Source organism: Drosophila subpulchrella, chromosome X, assembly GCF_014743375.2.
Source record: "Drosophila subpulchrella strain 33 F10 #4 breed RU33 chromosome X, RU_Dsub_v1.1 Primary Assembly, whole genome shotgun sequence".
In the NCBI taxonomy this organism is placed as follows: domain Eukaryota; kingdom Metazoa; phylum Arthropoda; class Insecta; order Diptera; family Drosophilidae; genus Drosophila; species Drosophila subpulchrella.
Window position 1 is genome coordinate 898,585 of NC_050613.1, and position 23,526 is coordinate 922,110.

Below are 23,526 nucleotides of genomic sequence, written 5' to 3' on the forward strand. Positions count from 1 at the left end.
TGCGATTCATCACAACGTATACTAAGTTTAGTGTATATATTCTGATCGGTCTTTTTCCTCCCGTTCCCTTTTTAGCTGAGTCAAGTTTGTGAAAGGTCTTGTTGCCTATCGCCAAAAAAAAAAGTTAAATAAATTAAAAAAATAAAGCAAACTTTGGCAAGCTGAAGATGATATATAGATCTCAGCGTCCATACGGACGGACAAACGGAAAAGGCTAGTGATCCTGATCAAGAATTTAAATTGTTTATAGGGTAGGAAACGCTTCTTTCTTTCCGACGATATATTTGTTTTCCGACGAATACAATATACCTGTTTACTCAACGAGTATCGGGTATAATGATGAAAAAGAATAACAGCACATCATTTGCATTCTTTAAAGAATTCACAATTACAAATAAACTTTGAAAAAATCATATAGCTGATCAATTTGAATGGAATTGTTTTGCTATTTCTAAACTAAAACAATTCAAAACAAGAGAGAACGCTATAGTCGATGCCATCGACAATCAAATACCTGTTTCTCAGTTATAGCTTTTTAATGAATTGTCCGAATCGAAACAATTTTTGGCATGTCAATTTAAATTTTTCGAAAGTACTATAAAATGTGGTTGCTAGACGGGTTTTTAGCGTTATGGGCGTTTGTGAACGCTAGAGTGGGCGTGGCACCCTGCTGAAACAAACTTGCGCTACGCAAGAAGCTCAAAACTATGTAACGTAGAAGGAAGCGTTTACGACCCTATAAATTATATACATATATTCTTGGTCAGGATCACTAGCCGAGTCGATTTTGCCATGTCCGTCTGTTCGTATGAACGCTGAGATCTTGAAAACTATAAAAACTAAAAAGTTGGGATTTGGCATGCAGATTCCTTAGGTTCTGGCCCAAGTTGCTTCAGCAGGGTGCCACTCCAACGCCCACAAGCGCCCATACGCCCACTCAAAAACCTGTCTAATGCAATTATGTTTTGATTTTCAATATCTCTCTTTTTGCAAAAAATTGTTCAAATTGGGCCATCCATTAAAAGTTGTTCTTATCAATATCTATCGATTGACCAAAAAAAAACAAGTTTACCACGCCCACTTTAACGCCCACAAACCTAAAAAAATCGTAATTATAAACGCCGATATCTCGGAAACTATCAAAGATAAAGAATTGGGATTTCAGATTTAGATTCCGTAGCCTTGTACGCAGCGCAAGTTTGTCGCGAATATGCCACGCCTACTCTAGCGCCCACAAACCGCCCAAACCTGTGGCACCAACAATTTTTATGATAGGAAACAAATTTTAAATGAAATGTCCCGTCGATAACTATCGATTGACCTTAAAAAAGTTTGCCACGCTCCCTCTTTTCATGATAAGTAAACATGTGGCTTCTCTAGCTCCTTCGGTTTGGGCTGTGGGCGTATATATTTTCGCTCTATCAAAATATATATCGTTAGAGATTTTGTAAATAAAACCAGATTTTAACCCACGCCCCCTAAGTTCTGCTCTGTATTTTATAAGTTATCGTACGAGAAGACGCAAGCAAAAAATAAAAAAAGTGCAGCATTCTTTTAGCACGTATCACAAATTAAAGCAAGATAGAAAGATATCTTCAGCTTGTCGAAGTTTATCACTGTGGACGGCAGTCCACGCAGTGACAAAGCGCACCATCCTTTTTTGGATTTATTTAAGACGCGCGGTACTTTGCGCGAATGTGAAGATTTTGGATTAGTGCGGCGACGACCGTCACGATTTATTTCCCAATTTCAATTAAATACTAATTACAAAAGTTCTTATATCGAAGGCTAGCCCTATATTATGATATTTCAAACGAAAGGTATAGCAAAAACTAAAAGGATTGCATACCAAGACTTTAAAAAAAGCAATTGGTTTGGGAGAAAAAAAGGCGAAAGTGCAAATGTTATCGTTTGGGGCCGTTGGAGGTAAATGCCCAAGTTCATTAGTCTAGTTGTGTTCTCACTTAAAATACGCGTCGAATGACACGTCATTTCCAAATCCGAATCCGAATCCTGTGTTTTTTTCATTCGACACGCTTTATCAAAGTCGTACAGCTAAACACAGGTATATTGAATTGCAGCGTGCCAAAAGTAAAAAATTTAGAAACTGTCTTGAAAAAATTGATATCAGAACTTTTGTTTGTTGAAGGTGCGAACGCCACTAGATTTTTAGCTCGTTAAGAGGTGTTTTTCTTTGAGCAACCCTTCCAGAAAAAACAATACAATGCGAATTCAATTATATGGACAATTTTAGGGTGTCATTTGGGACGTTCGTACACTTAATTGAAAAAAGACTTCAATTTTGATAAATGTCTTTACTTTTCACTGTTCCCCAAACTTTATATTGTGTGTTAATCTTGATTTTGTCCAATTTGTAGTTTCTAAAATATCTTGAAAAGATTGCCGTATTCGCTCGAGACAAAAAATGGAATTTGAACTTGGCTAGTGATACTGATCAAGAATACATATATATACTTTTTAGGGTCGAAAACGCTTCCTTCTACCCGTTAAATACTTTCCGACGAATCAAATATGCCCCTTTTCTTAACTAGTAACAAGTATAAATATTTGAGATTATGAATTGGGGATTCCTTGCTGAAAACTCTGCCATTTCTATTTGCGTATAACAAAAAAGATAAAATTTAGGTGATACCTTCTTAGCAAATTGAAACATTTTTACGAACTCAAAACTATGATTAATTGGATTTAATTTAGTGCATCTATGAATCCGTTCCTAGTCCCAAAAATAAATACCAAACCTCGCTTTGAGCAAAAAATGTCCATTTGCATTGCAAGTTTTATTTGAATGGAATTAAATGGGAAAAAAATGGAAAAATTTAAAAAACGGAAATGCATTTGTCCGATTCCTAGACGCCCTGGTTCGCTGTCGTCTGCTTCTACACAGTAAGGCCTGCCTAGGGCGAACGCGAGCCGGGGCGATTGTACTTCCCGTATCGCGGCGACGAGCGGGAGCGGGAGCGGCCGCGGCCGCGGGAGCTGGAGCGGGAGCGGGAGCGATATCGACGATTGTAGCGCGATCGAGACTTGGAGCGGAAACGGGAGCGCGAACGGGAGGTGGACCGCGAGCCGCGGGCGGACTGCGAGCCTGACTTTGAACGCGAGCGTGAACGGGACATCGAGCGGGACGCTGTGCGGTGGCGCCGATTGACCGGCGAGTAGCGGCGGTAGTGGCGCCACGGAGCCTTCAGCATGCTCTCCTGGAAGGCGGACACCGTGATCCGCTTGCCGTCGATCTGGCCGCCGTTCATGTGCTTGATGGCAGAGGCGCAGTCCTCCGGACGTGCGTACTCCACGAAGGCGTAGCCACGCCCCTGGCGCCCCAAGTAGCGGTCCATGGGGAAGTCGACCGCCGTGAGGGCGCCGAAGTGTCCAAAGATCTCGGTAATGTGTTCCTTGGTCACCTGACGCGTCAGTCCCTTGATATGCAGACGCACAATGCGAACCGGTTGGCGGAACTTGAAGCCGTCCTTTCCGTTACGGAAGGCCGTTTGGTTGCCTTCGCCGTCCGTACCTCCATGCGAACGTCTTCCGCCTGCAACGCCGCTTGCCACTTCCCCTCCGAAATGATTATTGCGCCGCTGGTTCCACTGAAAGTTGTCGTTTCGACCATTTTTACCCTGGCGGCTGGGCTCCGCACTTGTGGGCGTGGCAGGACCTCGACGGCATCGATCATTGTTCGACGACTTACCCCTGGAGTGCGAGCGACGCGGCTTAGGGTTTTTGGCCTGCTCCTTGGCTGTTGGGGCCTTGGCGTTGGAGGCGTTAGAACTGGAGTGGGTTGAACTGGCGTTGGGGTTGGCCCTCATTAGACCTTTCGAGGATGCGGCAGCCACTGGCGGCTTGGCTTGATGAGCCGGCTTGTTGGGAGCGGGAGCGGCGATGGCCACCTTCGCGGGCTGGCAGGCACTGCTGGAGATTCTAGAGCCGCCAACCTTGGTTTTGGCGCTTGAGGTGTTGGCATTGCCACTGGAATGGCTGGCGGCCGTTGCAGTGGTGTTAGCAATGGTCTTAGTGATGGTTATTGTGCTGGACTGGGTGATGGCCTGGCTGTGGCCGCTGGTGGCCGAGGTGATGGTCTGCGAGCCGGAGCAGCGCATGCGCGGCTTGCGGTGCTCCAAGGTCGCGACGGCACCCACGGGTGCTAGCATGGTGACCGAAGTAGGAGCCGGAACCGGAGCCGGCACGGGCTGGGGATGCGATCGAGGATGGAGATGAGAATGGGAGTTCTGCTGTTGGTGGTGCTCCGGACCGGGCAGCACAGCCGGAATGGGTGCTGGCACGGGTAGGGGAATGGGGGCCGGTATTTGTATAACCCCAGGAACAGCGGCAGCACCCTCCTCCTTGACTACGCCTGCTACCTTGGCAGAGGACACCCCGCGACGACTTTTCCTGGCCAAACGCTTTGAGGAGCGTCCGTGATCGGAGTGATGACGGCGATTGCCGCGCCGGTGACGGTGCGAGTGACGCGGATGGTGACGGCGATGGCGACGATGGTGCCGGCGCCGACAACAGGAGTGCTTGGAGCGCTCCGATTTCTTGCCGGCACCTTCTGGCTTCTCCTCGCTGTCGCTGGACGAGGAGCTACTGCTGGTGGAGCTAGAGTAGCTAGTATAGCTGGAGGATCCGGTGGAGCTGTAGCTCGAGTCCGAGTAGCTGGAGTCGCTGCTGCCTTCCTCGCTACTCACCGAGGCATTCGATGGCGTTGGCGAACGGTTTCTCATCCAGGAGGAACCTCCTGCGGCCGACTCCTTGCGATTCTTGCGGCTCTTGCGCTCCCTGCGATCCCTCTTGTGCGAATGCGCCTCCCTGCGCTCACGCTTGACAGCTGGCTCACCTTCGTCCTTTGCCTTGTTAGCCTGCACCTTGGTCATTTTTTTGTGGTAGTTCTTAGTCACTGCGAAAAGAGTATACGTTTAGACTGGGATTTCCCAACTTTTTTTCGGATTTGCGGAGCTGGTGATACGTTATTCACACGTCGAGTACTGCTGCCAAATGAACTGTGCTGGTGTGGAATAAAATTGGCTGACAGCTGTCATTGAAAATCCCAGGTATCCAGGCAAGGCCTTCTTGATTGGAGGTCAAAGGTAACTTGCTTCTGGGTTGTCATCAAAATAAATGTTTAGAAATAAAATCTCCAAGCAATTTCCCACACCACAAGTTTCACATTTGAAAACTTCAACCCATGGCTGTTAACCAGTTTGGTTCCAGTATCGATTATTTTACAACGCTAAAAACGAAAATTTCACAAAACTGCCTAAGGGAATAACATGAACCTCCTTACGTTGATCAATACTAAAATTCAAATTTCATGCGCAAAGCTGTTGCCGACCTAACAATCTAGATTACAAAACATCAAAATTATATCTATTTTACCATGGATTTCGTCCAAGTAAAAAAAGCGCCCCCAATCGTTTATTCCTATCGGCTGTTTTCCAGATTTCACTAACAAGCCAAGTAATGTGAAACTTAGGTGGCGCTAGTGAAAATTCGTAAGCACCCAATTTTCTGTGTAAATTTATCTCCATCCCTCTCCCACTCTATTGAGTTAGCTTAATGTAGCTGGGCTCGGTAAATTAAATTTTTTTTAAATTTTAAAACGGCTATTGTTTGTCCACCTTGTAGTTTTTTGTTCACGTCCAGTTTCAAATATATTAAAGATCAAAAATCAAAATGTCGAATTTTTAGTATTTTTTTTTTCATTGAGTCTTTTGTATACGGTAAGTCCACGTTTGTTCACCCTTTACAATTTTTAACTAGAGAGAACGCAATAGTCGAGTGTGTCGACTATCAGGTACCCATTAATTGGCTTTTAAATTAAAAATTGATAAAAGTTAAGTTAAAATTTTAGGATGACCGCTTTAAAATTGGAATACCCTTCGAAGATTGGAAGAAATGGCATACGGTAGACGGGTTTGGCGAGTTAGCCGAAGACTTTTTGGAAAACAAAAAGATTTATAGCGCTGATAAGTGCACAAATGTTCGGTCCTGCCTCCAAGAGCTTTTTAACACTGGGTAAAGGATCTTCCGTCTCTTTTTTTCGCTAATGTGAATGCCAGGCGCGCCTCAACCATTGTTTTTCAGCAATTTAAAATTTACATCAACATAATCGGAATTAGATAATTGAAATTGGAAATGTGTTTATTGGAGAGATAGAGGAGGAGATAAAAAGGACAAATTGTGTGTCGAATGAGAAAAACACAGATATATGGGCATTTCCATATTGTCGCTCGGAACGTTTGCATACTTTTAAAGTTGAAAAAAAATGGGAAATAAAACGATTTTAATTTTGATAATTGACTTCACTTTTCACTCTTCCCAAGCTCTATTTTGTGCAATAATCTTGATTTTTTCCGACTTTTAGTTTTTAAGATATCTTTAAAAAACTGTCGTTTTCGCTCGGGACAAAAATAGAAGTGGGTTTTGCGGGAGTTCATTCAACCCCGGATTTTAGCCAAGTTTGATGGAATATTTTCATGCGATTTTTTTAAATTGTGGTTCAATAATGAAGCTGTAAAATAGTTTTGGTTTTGCTCAAAAATGTTAGGCCGTTTTTTTTTAATGTAGTTTCTAAGATATTCGCTCGGGACATGTCGCTCGGGACATTTTTTCCGATTACAATCTCTATGTTGTTTCTGGTGTTATATTTGACAAATATCATAAAAAAGCGTACTAAGTGTTTTAATTTTATAAGCAGATGTTTTTTTATAAGCAAACTATTTATTTCAACAAAATTTTTATTAAAAAAATATATACATGTGTATGGAAGTCATTTTAATAATATAATACAATTTTTTAATTCTTTCACTTTTTTTTTAAGTTCTCTTTTTCTTGTTCGACCATATTTCTTTCTTTCTTCGATTATTTGATCATCTCTTTCAGCCATTTTTTTCTCTTGCCTAGCATTCCGATTTCTTTCATTATTTTTAAGTTTAAATGTTTTAAATTTGACTTGATCCTCTTTTAATTTGTCTCTCCAACGTTTGCAGACATTCCTATCCTTTTCGCCATCCATCTATATTTATATAAAACAAAAAGCAAAAGAATAAAACTCATAAAAAAATTTTTTTTTTTTGCGAAAACTTACGTTGTTGCTCGGGACCAACTTTGTTGATTTTTAACATTTACATTTCTTGTTATTTTTAAACAGTTTTTTCCTGGTTTAGTTTTGAGGTTCTTGCAGTGAGAGATTTTGACGTACTGATAAGAAGTTACGTTTTCCGATGTCGCTCGGGACATTGGAGAATACGGTAATGGGATTACAAAAATTACAGATATTCCGCATAGCAAAATTCTCAGTACATTTTTTTCCCTTTCATTACGTTCCAACAAAGAGTTGAGAGAGGTAAAGTCATATTATTTTCTCGCTCTTTATGATCTAGCATCAAAACCAAATGACCCATTGAAATGTGCAAAAACCAAAAAATGCATTGCGCGACTTTGCAATTATACAACTCGGATCATGGTAAACAAATCGGTGTGTTTCTTATAAATTAACTAGATATGATTATTTCTCTTTCAAATTATATTTATGTTAGATTTTTCCGATCACTTTTAATTTTTCGGTCGTGGTAGACTTTTTGGTGGAAGTGCCCATATTTAATTGCAGCATGCCGAATGTAAAAAATTTAGAAAGTCTATTTGTTTAGTAGATTGATCAATTTTCGTAACAAAAGTTGATATCAGAACTTTTGTATGTTGAAGGTGCGATTGTCACTAGATATTTACCTCGTTAATAGATGGTTTTGTTTGATACCAGAAGTTTTTGTTTTAAACATCAATCAAGTAATTAATCTACTTTCCAAAAAGTCGTAGAGATCAATTTTCTTTTATGGAACTGTAAATTACAATTTAAATGATTCCATGACCCTAAAATGGCGTTTGGATACGCACTTACAAAATTCAATGCAATCCAAAGTTGTTGAAAAAAAATATAAGAAAATAAAAAATCGAAATAAAAGAAGTTTGCCCGTAATTTTTAAACGATGGTATTCAGACATATAATGTTAGAAAAGCGTAAAAAGTTTTTCAAAGTACCTTTCTAACGACGTATAGCACTAGCATGTAGCTTAAGAAAATCACAATTTACGGGTGTACGAAATTATGCTGTTTTTAGCTGTTTTCTTGCCAAACTAGCGAGTGTTTTTTTTTTAAAGTGATAAAACTAAAGATTCTTATATTCAACTGTTTAACATCATCTTACATTTTCAGGACATTAATATAAAGTTTGGATTCGAAAAAAAAAGTTCAATTCTCAGGCAGTGTTAGATGTTCTGAACTGGTAAATGTGGCCGTTCTTGTTGATAAATAACACCAGTTTACAAAAAAAAATTGATGAAATACGCACTTCAGGAAACCTTTGTTTTCCGGTAAGATACATCTCCCTGATTAAGAAAAGGGCATTTAACAATTTATCTATGGTACCAACTTTTTTTAAAGTGTAAAAAACGTTTTTCGCACTTTTTTATTTTCTAACTCGAGTTGTGATAAACCAAATGCGTTCATCAAAGACTCATTTTACAGGTAATAAAATAGCCTTTAACTTTCTTATACACATCATTAAGTTCCATTCATTAGTTTAGAAGCTACCATTTGTCAAAGTTGAAAAAGTTGGAAAAAATGCAAAAACGCTGGCATAAATGGCTTCTTTAAAAATACACGCCTAAATACCGAAATTAGTTTTATGTTGTTTTCTTGAAGGCTGAACCTTAACGGATAATATGCGCCATCGATCACGACAATCCGTTGGTAAATCGATTTTTTACAGATTTTTAAAGGTATACCCAAGTTCAGTATTCGGGTGCAGCGGCCGTTAAACATTATTTTAAATTTTCAGTGTTGGGGAACGTAAGAATTTGGCACAAGTTGTAATGCATAACGTCAGTTTCTTTGCTATTAGTGATGGGCAAGCTAAAAAGTATGCGATTGCAATTACGAGGAAATCATTTTCATATATTTTTAGCAAGGAAATAGCAAGGAAACTGACGTTATGCATAACAACTTGCACCAAATTCTTACGTTCCCCAACACTGAAAATTTAAAATGATGTTTAACGGCCGCTGCACCCGAATACTGAACTTGGGTATATACCTGTAAAAATCTGTAAAAAATCGATTTACCAACGGATTGTCGTGATCGATGGCGCATATTATCCGTTAAGGTTCAGCCTTCAAGAAAACAACATAAAACTAATTTCGGTTTTTAGGCGTGTATTTTTAAAGAAACCATTTATGCCAGCGGTTTTGCATTTTTTCCAACTTTTTCAACTTTGACGAATGGTAGCTTCTAAACTAATGAATGAAACTCAATGAAGTATAAGAAAGTTAAAGGCCATTTTATTACCTGTAAAATGAGTCTTTGATGAACAAATTCGGTTCATCACAACTCGAGTTAGAAAATAAAAAAGTGCGAAAAACATTTTTTACACTTTAAAAAAAATTGGTACCATAGAAAAATTGTTAAGTGCCCTTTTCTTAATCAGGGAGATGTATCTTACCGGAAAACAAAGGTTTCCTGAAGTGCGTATTTCATCAATTTTTTTTTGTAAACTGGTGTAAGTTTTAAACGTGCCCCTTTACAATAACGTGTCATATGGGCTTTTCCACGGGTCGTGAACGTACGTTCGTACGCACTGAATTTTTTTTTTACTTTTTCATAGCATTTTGTTAACTCTTTGCTTAGTGTAAATGATGGGGTTTATTGAGCTATCATTTTCATAATATTGGCAACAAACATGCGGTCGCGAACGTACGCAAAATGGAAGTCGACTTGGGCTTAATCTAATAAAATGCAAAAATCTGCGAATTGGGACGGAATATACTAAAGCAATAACTTTACTTTTAAAATGGATTCATGTAGCTTTCTATCGAGTCTGTTCCCGAGGAAATATCTCCATTTGTTTTTTTTTATTGGATTAAGTACCGGTCGCGAACGTACTTGTCGCGCACGTACGATTTTTCCATGTTGCTTACATTACACCAGTTTACAAAAAAAAAATTGATGAAATACGCCTTTCAGGAAACCTTTGTTTTCCGGTAAGATACATCTCCCTGATTAAGAAAAGGGCACTTAAAATTTTTTCTATGGTACCAATTTTTTTTAAAGTGTAAAAAACGTTATTCGCACTTTTTTATTTTCTAACTCGAGTTGTGATAAACCGAATTCGGTCATCAAAGGCTCATTTTACTGGTAATAGTAATGGTAATGCTCTTTAACTTTCTTATACACATCATTGAGTTCCATTCATTAGTTTAGAAGCAACAATTCGTCAAAGTTGAAAAAGTTGGAAAAAATGCAAAAACGTTGGCATAAATGGCTTCTTTAAAAATACACGCCTAAAAACCAAAATTAGTTTGATGTTCTTTTCTTGAAGGCTGAACCTTAACGGAGAATATGCGCCATCGATCACGACAATCCGTTGGTAAATCGATTTTTTACAGATTTTTAAAGGTATATACCCAAGTTCAGTATTCGGGTGCAGCGGCCGTTAAACATTGTTTTAAATTTTCAGTGTTTGGGAACGTAAGAATTTGGCGCAAGATTTCAGTGTGACCAAAACTTATAACCGAAAAACTACCAAAATACGAGCAACAAATATGACTTTTGTACGATTAATCGATATAATTAAAAACACTGACAATGCAATCATAAAACAAAACCTGTTGTGCTCTAATTTTTTTTAAGCGGAAATAAGCGAAATAAAATTTAAAATGATCCAGATTTCAAGCCATAAGCATTCAACTAATTTGTAAGCTATTTGATTTTAAAATAAGCTAAATCTAGCTTAAAATAAGCTAATATGGCAACACTGATGCTTAGAGCGATTCTCGAAAAATGTTGTTCGGCTTACGCGTTCTCCAATTAACTCATTTTTATAAATTTCGTAAGCTTCAGCTACGGTTAGCAGCATATAACGTCTAGCAACTATTTGTCCATTAACAGTGATAGTGTTCTTTTTGGCTGCCGACTGAACGCTAACATATTCACGCAAGTAAGTGTCTGAAATAAATTTCCGCCTTATTAGTTAAACTTTATTTATCGACGTGTTTTTGGGTCCTGATTACGGGAAAAATAGTCAACGTTGGCGCAAATAACGGGATCTTGGAAAATAACGGTAAAAGCCGTAAAATTTTTGGTTTTTTTGCAGTTTTTTTTTTTAATATAAGGATAAAAAAACCTAAAAGAAATATTTTAAATAGTAGATGAACATTTAATAATATTTCAATATCCCGCCATAAAAATGGCGTCAGATAGTTACGATTAATCGATAACAGCATTTAAGGTGATGGACCTTTTTTGACTTTTTTTACGATATATCGTGCTTATGTTCCTTTTTCCCATTTAACGAAATATACACGTGAAAAAAATCAGGTACACACATAAATACCGAAGATAGTACTAAGACCCGAGAAAGTAAGCGCCGCAGTCAAAAATTTTTTTAAGAAAAATCGCCGCGATTTTTGTTACAAAAAATTGTTGCCTGCGACATTAGAAATGCTTTTATATTATTTTTGGTCAATACATTTTATTTCCGTTTTTGATTTTTATTTTGTTTTCTTACCTTATTTTTAACTACGACAACTGAAATGCTCTTTCCAACATTTCTATTTTACTTTTACTTTTCAATTAGGCTTTATTATTTTAATTTCGTGTTCTTAAAAATTTTAATGCCGTTCTCGTGTTTTGGTCGTACCATCACAAAAACATCGAGTGACATCGATATCAATATCGACAGGCCGATATAACAACAAGCTTTCGTGCGATATATCGGCCAAAATGACGTAAGTGTGCTCCAACGGTTTTTTACTTTCAAACCTGGTGAAAATGTAATCTTATTTATCGTTTTTAACGAAAACTATTAGATTTACAGAAAAACTGTGTAAAACATAATTTACTCATTTCTTTAATAGCTTTAATTTCTTCTTGGCAAACTTTTTGATTAAGTTAATACATAATGTAATCAGGACGAAATCGGGCGTTGGAGCTAAACGGAAGTTCACCCCAATGCTTTCATATTGTAAATTTTTTTTGTTTAAATCGGTTGGCAATGCCCTTTCTGCCTATTTTAATGCCTTTCCCAAAGTTTGCTTACAATTATACTCTTTCTGTTCTTCTTTTCCTTGAGCTTCTCTTTTCTGCTTTTCTCTATAATCTTTTATCCTTTTAGGTTCTTTTTCTTGAATATGCTTTTAAACAGTTTGATTTTTCTTGTCTGCCAATGCTGAGCGGCGTTTTTTCATTCTCTCAGCTGCTTTTTCACGCAATTCTTTTAACTTCTGTGGATCGTTTCCAATTGTGTAGTGCAAACAAATCATATGTTTTCCTTTTCAAAAATTTAAACATAACAAGGAAGAACGCTGTTGTCGAGTGCCTCGACTATCAGATACCCGTTACTCATCTAAAGGGACCAAAGGGAAATGGAGATATGCAAGCAGCAAAGCGAGATTGAAATGCGCCACCTACCCGCGATCTCAATTTATGGTTATGTGGGCGGCAGACAGATTTAAGCGTTATGGGCGTTAGAGTGAGCGTGGCCAACTTTTTTTTTTGGTCAATCCGTAGCTATTGATTCATTCATTTCTGAACATAACATATACACTTTATTGGGTCGGAATCGCTTCCTTCTGCCTGTTACATACTTTCCGACGAATCTAATATACCCTTTTACTCTACGAGTAATGGGTATAAACATAAAAAACTGACTTTTAATTTGTTACACATACTTTCTTGATTGTTATTTTAACGTGTGCTTTAATTTTGTTTTTGATTTGGACAGAAAATAGTTCAAGAATTTAATTCTTAAAACTGGCACAAAAATTATAAAAAAATGTTGACTCTTCGTGGGCTTGAACTCACGCCATTCAGATGAATGCGAAAGGTTAATATGCAACGGATTAGACCACTAGGCCACCGATTTTCTAATTTTAAGGGCGAATTTAGATGACTTTTTGTTCCTCGAAACATGGCGATTTTTCCCTAAAACTGGGAAAATATTAATAGCATATCCTCGGCGTAAATAATAAAAAAATTTGGCACTTCAGAAAAACTAGTCCTAAAAAATATTTGTTATGGCAATTTTCCCATATTCAGGGCAAACCTTTCTTGAAATAGAAAAAAATTTTCTTTATTTTAGGGCGATTTTTTCTAGTACTTCAAATAATGTTATGAGTGTACATTGTACACTGTACAATCCTCAACAGCTCAATCTTTCTAACTTTTTACTCTTACACTGCTTTTTCTTCCAGGCTAAATGATTTTAGTAAATTCTTGGCATGCAATACCTATTCTATTCTATACTATTCGAGTAATGTAAATCGTTCCTGGTGCACAACGTCACTATGTGAACTGCCGTCAACAGTGATAATTGCTTGTAAAATATGGTTTAATCTTCGCTCAGAATACCACTGAAATGAATTCATAAATACGCATGTATCTACCCCTATAGCGTTTGCACAATGCTTTTCGCAGTTTTAATTTGTAGTAAATATTTTGATGTTTTGAAAGGCTACTTCACAACACCCAATAGAAACTGGAGTCAAGCAATTGAAAATATTTTCTCGTAATTTTTTTTGATCGATTTCCCGAGTGGAGGGACTTTTAATTGCATTGATTGAGCAGAGTTTCCACCACGCTGGTCACGTGTGGGTGGCCATTCCTGTGTGTGAATGCCAAAGGCTCGAAAGGATGCAGTGTCACCTGACATGAACAAAGCGAATTACGGCCTTTTAATTAATGTACTGACATGGAAATTTATGGCAGTCGATTTTAATTTATTGAACCTTCGCGCTACTATTTGGCGCCTTGCGAATGCGGCCAGGACATCGAGGACACCCAGGACATGCGACTCCGCCCCAACTCAACTGAAATTTATGGCCAGTGAAAAAATGGTCTGCCATAAAATTATATTTATTTTTATTGTTGAACATTATGAAATATTTATGGGCATTTTGAATTCCGAAGACAAGACAAAAGAAGATTCACGGGTGACCACACTCTTATCCTTAATCATGGGTCGTTTATGGGGGCACAAGGTCCACTAGCTCTACTGCCTCCAGAAATCCTGCGGCACTGGCTCGTGCATGTCTTCCGCAGTAACTACTTTCCGGCATTACTAGATTCGTCGGAGAGTATGTATCAGGTAGAAGGAAACGTTTCCGACCCTATAAAATATGTATATTCGTGATCAGGATCACCAGCCGAGTCGATCTAGCCATTTCCGTCTGTCCGTCCGTATGAACGCTGAGATCTCGGAAACTATAAAAGCTAGAAAGTTGGGATTTGGCATGCAGATTCTTGAAGTTCTGGTACAAGGAAAGTTTGCTTCAGCAGGGTGCCACGCCCACTCTAACGCCCATACGCCCATGCTCAAACCTCGTTTATTTGTAAGTCCCTACTCCAAGGACTTCCAGGCAGCTATATGAATGAAGTGGTCTTCCAGAAATTCACCGCAATGTTGGATGGATATTTAAATTTTTTTTTAAACATCCCCACTTTGTATAGCCATTTTAAAAGGCAACTTTTGAGGGCCACTGTACAACAATAAGCCCATGTTTTTTTATGTTTTCCGGCCAATAGTTTATATTAACAGTAAATAAATCTAATTTAAAATGAGAAAGCAATGCAACCAAATATAAATTCATTTTAAGGCCTCGTACTTTTAAAGGTTGTTGCTTGCGTCAATGGCACACTCACCAGATAGCGCGCTATTTTCTAGTCCATTGTGATTCATGTTCCATCCCATTGCACGCTTCGAAGACGCGAGTCTTCGTATCCCCAGTGGCGACCTGACTTCTACCCTTAGCCCGCTTGTCTGATTACCTGTAAAAGAACGTCCCACCAGGGGATCAGATCTGCGTAATTTGCATAGCTGCAAGGTGCTGACCAACAATTGTAATCGGCTTAACCAGAATTGCCCCACCCACCCAGAAAAAGAGATTATTCGGAATGCTGGAATCCCTTTAGACAATGGTATTGGACAAGAGAAAACGCTATAGTCAACTGCCTCGACGATCGGATACCCGTTACTCAGCTAACACCGCTCGTTCATTCCTATCGGCTGACTACGAGAAATCACTAACATGCGACATAACGTGAAACCTAGGTGACACTTACATACTTTCCGACGAATCTAGTATACCCTTTTACTCTACGAGTAACGGGTATAAAAATAGTCTTCAAGTTTTCAACTACATTTTACTGGTAATTTAGATAATTTTGACAGATTATTCGTTTGCCTATAAGCTAAGTTTTCATTTAAGTTCTATAAAAAACGAAACGCTCATACATTGTACATATATGATGAACTTATAACTGATGTCTAATAATATTCTTAAACAAGAAAGGAAGCTAGCTGAAGTTTCTATTCCCTTGGAGGTCGTTCCCGTGAGAACATTGTATGTACGGAGGTTTCGGACTTTTAGAAAAATGAAATATATCGGTCTATGTATTATTTTAACATTCATTATCCGATCGTTCCTATGACAGCTATATGACAAAGTCGTCCGATTTGTTTTAAATTTTATTCGAAATTCTAAAATATTAAAAGAATAATATTTCCAAGAGTAGAAGTTAATATATCAAAAACACCAGATATACATTTTTAAAATTTTTGTTCCCTATTATTCCTATGGGAGCTATAGGATATAGTTGTCCGATCCGGCTTGTTCCAACTTGTTTACTACCTGCAATAGAAATACAACTTTTGGGAAAGTTTCATCCCGATTGCTTTAAAACGGAGAGACTCGGTTGCGTAGAAACGGACAGACGGACTCGTGTAGTGATGCTGATCAAAAGTATATATACTTTATGGGGTCGAAAACGTCTCCTTCACTGCGATGCAAGCTTCTGACTGAAATGAATATACCCTGTTTTTCTGTCATTTTTTTTAACCATCTTTTGAAATTTTGGATTCATCTACTACCTCGACTGCTTAAAGCTCTCCTCGGCACATATGTATAGTCTTCTCTATCTGTTTATTTGATGCTTCATTCTGTGTGTTTCCGCCTGGCCGGTTTAGCCAGTTGCCCTCGCCTGCAAATTATTTTATTGAACGCAATTGTTTTTGGCTTTGGCTCGTTTGTTATTCGGCAGAGGCGGCAAATTACTTTTTATGGCTGGCGGCGGGCTTCTCACTTCCCATTTTCCATGCCTATTTTCCATTTGGCACTCGCTCCTGTTGAATGCGAAGCGCTAAATTCTGGGATTCGCAGGTCCAGGACTAAGATTTTCGACGCTGGAGCTGTCATTGCCGTTGCGGCGGCTGCTTTCCAAATTTAATGGCTTAGAAACCCATTTGCATTTTTTTGGTTGCTCAACTTTGTTTAATATTATTCGGCGCCGTATGTTGGTGCTGGATATGGTGCGGGGTCCCAGTGGCCGATAACGACAAGCTTTCGATAGACTAATTAGCTTTTTCTGTACCACCACACTATGAGGACTTTAACCTGTTTTTGTCATTAATGCGATTTTTACAAGTATTCAATTTTATAAAAATGGAAACGTACTAGGAATATATCAAAAAATATTTTACTTACCGCAAGTGTTAACTTAACAGTCCAGTGTTAAAATAAAAGCTGTAAGTCAGGCGCCGCAAGCCAACTACTCGTGCTTACTTGATTTTGCAGTGCACATTTAAAATAATATCTCTTCAACGACAATACGTAGAGTCATCGAATTTGAAAAGGATATTCATTATGAATATGTACGATACGATATGATAATAATACTATGTTACTTAGTTTGTTTGTGTATTTTTAGCACTTTGTGAATTTTGGCAAGTGCGTTACCTATACATAGCTTTTTGAACTGTTGATTACAAAGTAATCAATTCCTTCTTGATTTCTACGGCCACAAAATATATTATAAAACCATCCCTTTATACCCTGATCCCACAGAGATCATTCCACCATCTACCATCCAACTGACAAAAGGTTTTGCAGTTTTGAAAATTTAAAGTTAACCCGTTATTCAAATTTGACGGACTTTAATACCCTCTTTCCATAGAGTCAATCCGTTGTACACGGTTGGAATTTTTGACAAATGTGAAACTCCGATTCCCACAGATCACATCCACCATCTACGATCCGATAAGATCCCTTCAGTTCTGGATTCAGCTCTGGGTGAAATATCAGCTGTCGACGTCAGCAGAGAAAACAGTCGGGCAAGAAAGAGATGCAGAAATGCGTAGATATCCCTCTCTTTTTTTTGTGCTATAGTATAGCATTCCTTGCCATTAAAAATTCGGGTTTTCCCGTATTGTCTCTTCTTGCTAATACATACGCCTTAAAATTGCAAGACAACACAAAAAGCGCGTATGTAAATCTAAGTTTAAGTCATACTAATTAATTACAAGCAATTAAATTATGTAAATAGTTTATTTACAGCTTTTCATTGTTTACTGCAGCGCTATGAAACAAAAGTGATATGTATATACACACCTGATCATATTAATAGGTACACACATCAACTCTGACTTAAAGCTAACAAAATAAAGATTTATTCATTGTTTCAAACTTAATATTTGTTCTCATTGGTTCTTAAACTATTTGTTTTTAATAAAATAAGCCTAACTGTAACATAGGATAATAATATAACATAAAAGAGATCATTTTGTGTTTCAGATACGTTTTCAGTGTGATCATAATAATAGGTACACTTCATGTGTTGGTAAGAAAAAAAATTTTAATTTCCATTTTGTATTATTTTTTTAGGTAAATTAGTATTTCCTTACTTAGTATCCAGTGTATCCACCTCTATTTTTGGCCTTTACTGCTATTACTTTTGGCATACTTTTAATAAGAGCCTGGCAGGTCTCTACTGGTGTCTCATACCACAGTTTTTGGACACCTTCCCATTAGCTACTTAAGTAGCTCATAAGTATCTCCCCCACGACATAGCTGCGACTCAAACCTTATGCCGCCCGAAAATAGGCAACAAATTGAAGCAAAACTCTGCCAGGCTTTTATTTAACAGGGTTGTCGGATCACTATGGACGGCAGTTCATGTAGTGACGAATCTCAACGGGAATCAAAACGGTTGATATGCCAATAAAAGAATATTATTTTCTTTAAATTAAGGGAATCTGGACAAACAAAACATACCGATTTTTTAATTTTTCGTGTTCCTTACCAAAATACGCTTTCAATGTTACATAAATCATTGCTGTACAAAAGCCCATGTCACAGTTATGCATTTTAATTTAATTCTAGTCCATTTTCAAAATGTAGACCAAAATGTAGGTTTGCGACCTTGCCTTATTTTTATACCCGTTACTTGTAGAGTAAAAGGGTATACTAGATTCGTCGGAAAGTATGTAACAGGCAGAAGGAAGCGTTTCCGACCCCATAAAGTATATATATTCTTGATCAGGATCACTAGCCGAGTCGATCTAGCCATGTCCGTCTGTCCGTCTGTCCGTCTGTCCGTATGAACGCTGAGATCTTGGAAACTATAAGAGCTACAATACTGGGATTAGGCATGCAGATTCCTGAGATTCCTGCGCAGCGCAAGTTTATTTCAAAGGAGTGCCACGCCCACTCTAACGCCCACAAACCGCCCAAAACCGTGGATCCTACAGTTTTGATGCTAGAATAAAAATTTTAACTGAAATGTATTGTTCTCATCAATACCTACCGATTGACCCAAAAAAAAGTTTGCCACGCCCACTATAACGCCCACGAACCGCCCACAAACTTCAAAAAATCGTAAATATGAACGCGGATATCTCGGAAAATATCAAAGATAGAGAAACGGGATTTCAGATTTAGATTCCGTAGGCTAAAGCGCAGCGCAAGTTTGTTACGCGAATATGCCACGCCCACTCTAACGCCCACAAACCGCCCAAATCTGTGGCGCCCACAATTTTTATGCTAGATAAAAAATGTTAACTGAAATGTGTTGGTCTCGTCAATACCTATCGATTGATCTAAAAAAAGTTTGCCACGCCCACTCTAACGCCCACAAACCGCCCAAGCCTGTGGCGCCCACAATTTTCGTGCTAGATAAAAAATTTAAACTGAAATGTATTGGTCTCGTCAATACCTATCGATTGATTTTAAAAAAACTTTGCCACGCCCACTCTAACGCCCAAAACGCTTAAATCTGTCTACCGCCGGTAGGTGGCGCATTTGCTGCTTGCATATCTCCATTTTCCTTTGGTCCATTTAGCTGAGTAACGGGTATCTGATAGTCGAGGTACTCGACTATAGCGTTCTTCCTTGTTATACCCTCTACTTGTAGAGTGAAATGGTATATTGTATTTGTCGGAAAGTAGGTAACAGGTAGAACGAAGAGTTTCGGACTTGATCCGGATCACTAGCCCTGACCCTTTTATATTTTTATCCCGAGCGAATACGAAAGCCATTACAGGATTTATTAAAATCTAAATTTGGGACAATATCTAGATTGATACACAATATAGAACTTGGGAGTAGTTAAAAGCAAAGCCCATTATCAAAATAAAAAATCGTTTTTTTGAAGTGTACGAACAGCGACTAACTGGAATTGCCCATATACTTTATGGAGACGGAAATGCTTCCTTCTACCTGTTAAAAATTCTTCCCAACGAATACAATATACCCTTTTCCTGTACAAGTGTTGGGTATAAAAATAATAAAACAATTATTAAAATTAATATTTAAGAATTCCTCTCTACCTTTTCATTTCATTTTTTTCAATACATAGGAATTACGAATTGATTGAATCAACCGAAAATTATGGAAGAACGCTATAGTCGAGTGCCTCGACTATCACATTGCCCGGTACTCAACTAAAGAGACCAAAGGGAAATGGAGATATGCAAGCAGAGAAGCGAGATTGAAATGTGCGACCTACCCCTTTGCTGAAACAATCTTGCGCTGCGCAAGAAGGTCAGGAATCTGCATGCCAAATCACACTTGCCTAGCCTCTTATAGTTTCTTAGCGTTCATACGGACAGACGGACAAACGGACATGGCTAGATCGACTCGGCTAGTGATCCTGATCAAGAATATATATACTGTATGGGGTCGGAAACGCTTCCTTCTGCCTGTTACATACTTTCCGACGAGTCTAGTATACTCTTTCACTCTACGAGTAACGGGTATAATTAATCGAATTATATTAAAACTAAGTTGCTAAGTTGGAAATCCATCTACTTGAAAACTAACATAGAGGAAAAATTAAATAACAATATGTATTCAATAAGTTAAAAACTTTTTGGCTTGGTAGTCTTTCTGGTGGAAATGCCCATATATTTAAGAGCACAAAATAAAGCTATAAAGTGTTAAAACAATACAAAGCGATTTCATTTTGAAGCTTTCTTATTATCTCGGCACCTTTCAGTGTTTTCTATTTATACCCGTTACTCGTAGAGTAAAAGGGTATACTAGATTCGTTCATTCTTAATCAGGATTACGAGCCGAGTCGATCTACCTATGTCCGTCTGTCCGTATGAACGCTGAGATCTCGGAAACTATAAGAACTAGAATATTGGGACCTGGCATGCAGATTCCATATCTGGTTTGATTTAGCAGGGTGCCACGCCCCCTAACGACTATAACACTAAAACGCGTCTAGCGCCCGAATTTTTTAATATTTTTTAATACCTATCTACATGCCGAAAATTATTGAAATCGGACCAGTTATAAACAAATTATAACCATATAATAATCAAAATTTTACAATTCAATAAGCTGTTTTCACTAATACGCCACCAACCCGCTAGGAGCGCTATAGACTAGTTAACGCTGCAATCCAAGTGGCGCTATTGAAGAAGAAGATAGGTGGCGCTATAGACTAGGTGTGTTAGTGAAAAAAGCACAGTTGTTTTAAGCTTATCTCCATCCCTCTCGCACTCCCTTAAGCAGAGTAGGGTATCTAATAGTCGAGGCCATCGATTATAGTGATTTCTCTTGTTTTTGTATATGTAATTTTGATTTTTATATTGATTTCAGTTATTCTGCATTTTGAATTTTTTTTTGAGTTGCCTTTTGCTTAAGGGAAAAAATTGTTTCCGGTAACACAAACACCATATGTACATCGTACAAAAACGAAACGGTTCCATCCCAACGACTTCTTTTTCAAGAATTGCAATATTTTTAAACTTTCACCTCCGATTCAGAATATTTATTGATGTTTTTTCGAAAAATTTTTTCTTTTCTTGTCCTTGCTTATGTTGCCCAAATTGGTTGATTTTTATCCACTCACCTGTGTTAACTTTCCATTAACAATGCTTAGTGACTCCAGGCTCGAGCGAACGTTGCGCAGACTGTTGTCCTTGAGGGCCTCCAGGTGCGAGTGGGAGAACTGCAGGTGCCGAATATGGACGCCGGGAAGGAAGACATCCTGCGAGAGTGACGTCACTGAGCGGTCGAAGTCGTAGATGGACAGCGAGTGGATCGGAGCCGATATTCGCTCAAGGGTCGAGCGCAGCGATACCGCCGTCGTGCCGGGGCACTCAAGGAATAGTCCTGCAAATCGGTCGAAATTATCATTTGACTGTCGCTGAAGGGCAGAAGCAATTTTTGCACTTCAATTAGTTGCCCAAAGATCAAAGGAACTGTCCCGGCCAGTCAATTACAATGCATATAAGCGGCTGACCATATATAACGTAACCATTTTAAGTGACATGAGGCTACTGTTGCAAAAGAAATAATCTATATGTGTGTTCAAAAAACGGAAAAACTGTAGTTACAGTAGGATCTGTCCATATAATTTGTTGGGGGTTTTTTACCATCACTTCACCCATGTCATCATTTATATACGCTTGCAGAGGGTGCTTTTATACACTCAGAAAAAAATCGGCCTTGATTCAAGAAAATCGCCATTGATTCAAGAAAAACCGCCTTTGATTTTCACCCAATGGCGACTCGCCTTTCAATTTTCAATTTTCTTGTATTTATGATAAGCCTTTTCTGGAAATTATTACAAGTTTTACTTACATCTACAGTAAAAACTCTTTAAATTGAGAAAAGTTTTTTTTTAAATAAGAAAAAAATATTCTTTAATTTTACATTTATTTTTTTAAACACTTGAGGAATTTCTTTAGCTTTCTGAAAAGTATTCCAATTTTGGATTGTAAACGGGTAAAACCCTTTCTAACTTAATGGCAATTATTTCATGGGAATGGACTATCCATTTTTGTATACACCTTAACTTGTTAAATATTTATTTATCAACGATTTACAATAAAAAATTTTATATAAATAAAAAAATGTTTAAATTCTTCTTATTGCTTTCCAAAAAAATTAAGGGTGAATTTTTTCTGAGAGTACCCGTTACTCGTAGAGTAAAAGTGTATTCTATATTCGTACACAGAGAGAATTCTGACGTTCTGATCTGAGTTGAAAATGTTCTTAAAATGAGAACGGCATTTTTTGAGCTCAAAATGTTCTCTTTGTTATTGAATCAAGTTGAGTTTGTACTTAAAAATTGGTTTAACCAAAATTGTTCTCAAAACAAGAACGAAATGTTATACATTTATCACGTGGTCCTTAAATCAAATTCAATTTGTTCTTAGAAACCCAATAATCTCTAAATGTTCTTAAAGTAAGAACGGAAAGGACTAAAAATAGAACGAAAGATGAGTTGCATTTCGACTTGAAATGGCGTTGCCGATTTTTATACCCTTGCAGAGGGTATATTGATTTCAGTCAGAAGTTTGCAACGCAGTGAAGGAGACGTTTCCGACCCCATAAAGTATATATATTCTTGATCAGCATGACTAGACGAGTCGATCTAGCCATGTCCGTCTGTCCGTCTGTCCGTCTGTACGTCCGTTTCTACGCAAACTAGTCTCTCAGTTTTAAAGCTATCGGGCTGAAACTTTCCCAAAAGTCTTATATCTTTTGCAGGTAGTATATAAGTCGGAACCAGCCGGATCGGACAACTATATCTTATAGCTCCCATAGGAATAATCGGACAAAAAAATGAAAAAAAATTATATCTTTGGTGTTTTTTAGCATATAAACTCCTAAGCTTGGAAATAACAATTTTTAAATAATTTTGAATTTTGAATTAAATTTTATCGAAATCGGACGACTATATCATATAGCTGCCATAGAAACGATTGGAAAATTTGTGGAAAAATAATATGAAAAAAATTATAGCTTCGGAGTTTTTCAACATATAACCTCCAACGCTTGGAAATAACATTTTTTAATTAGTTCTGAATTTCGAATTAAATTTTATCAAAATCGGACGACTATGTCATATAGCTGCCATAGGAACGATCGCAAAATTGGTAGGAAAATAATATGAAACAAATTATAGCTTCGGTGTTTTTTAACATATAACCTCCTACGCTTGGAAATAACATTTCTTAATTAGTTCTGAATTTCGAATTTAATTTTATCAAAATCGGACGACTATATCATATAGCTGCCATAGGAACGATCGGAAAATTGGTACGAAAATAATATGAAAAAATTATAGCTTCGGTGTTTTTTGACATATTATCTTATACTATTGGGAATATCATTTTTTGTGTTTTTAAATTTAATAATTATAGCTGCAAGGGTATATAAGCTTCGG

The 23,526-nt window shown here is 37.9% G+C and overlaps 2 protein-coding genes across 4 annotated transcripts in view; both read right to left on the minus strand.

The window, feature by feature from the left end:
* LOC119558262 (chaoptin) overlaps positions 1 to 23,526 on the minus strand; it is a 412,604-nt gene that overhangs the window by 14,377 nt on the left and 374,701 nt on the right. For all 3 annotated transcript variants that reach the window (XM_037871610.1, XM_037871611.1, XM_037871612.1), the window contains one exon: positions 21,202 to 21,464. In XM_037871610.1, the coding sequence (XP_037727538.1) occupies positions 21,202 to 21,464 (263 nt within the window). The remainder of the gene's footprint in view (positions 1 to 21,201; positions 21,465 to 23,526) is intronic.
* On the minus strand, positions 2,871 to 4,995 carry LOC119558265 (serine/arginine repetitive matrix protein 2). The gene has a single exon (XM_037871616.1). It carries the CDS (start codon positions 4,890 to 4,892, stop codon positions 2,916 to 2,918), a length of 1,977 nt encoding a protein of 658 aa, XP_037727544.1. The 5' UTR covers positions 4,893 to 4,995; the 3' UTR covers positions 2,871 to 2,915.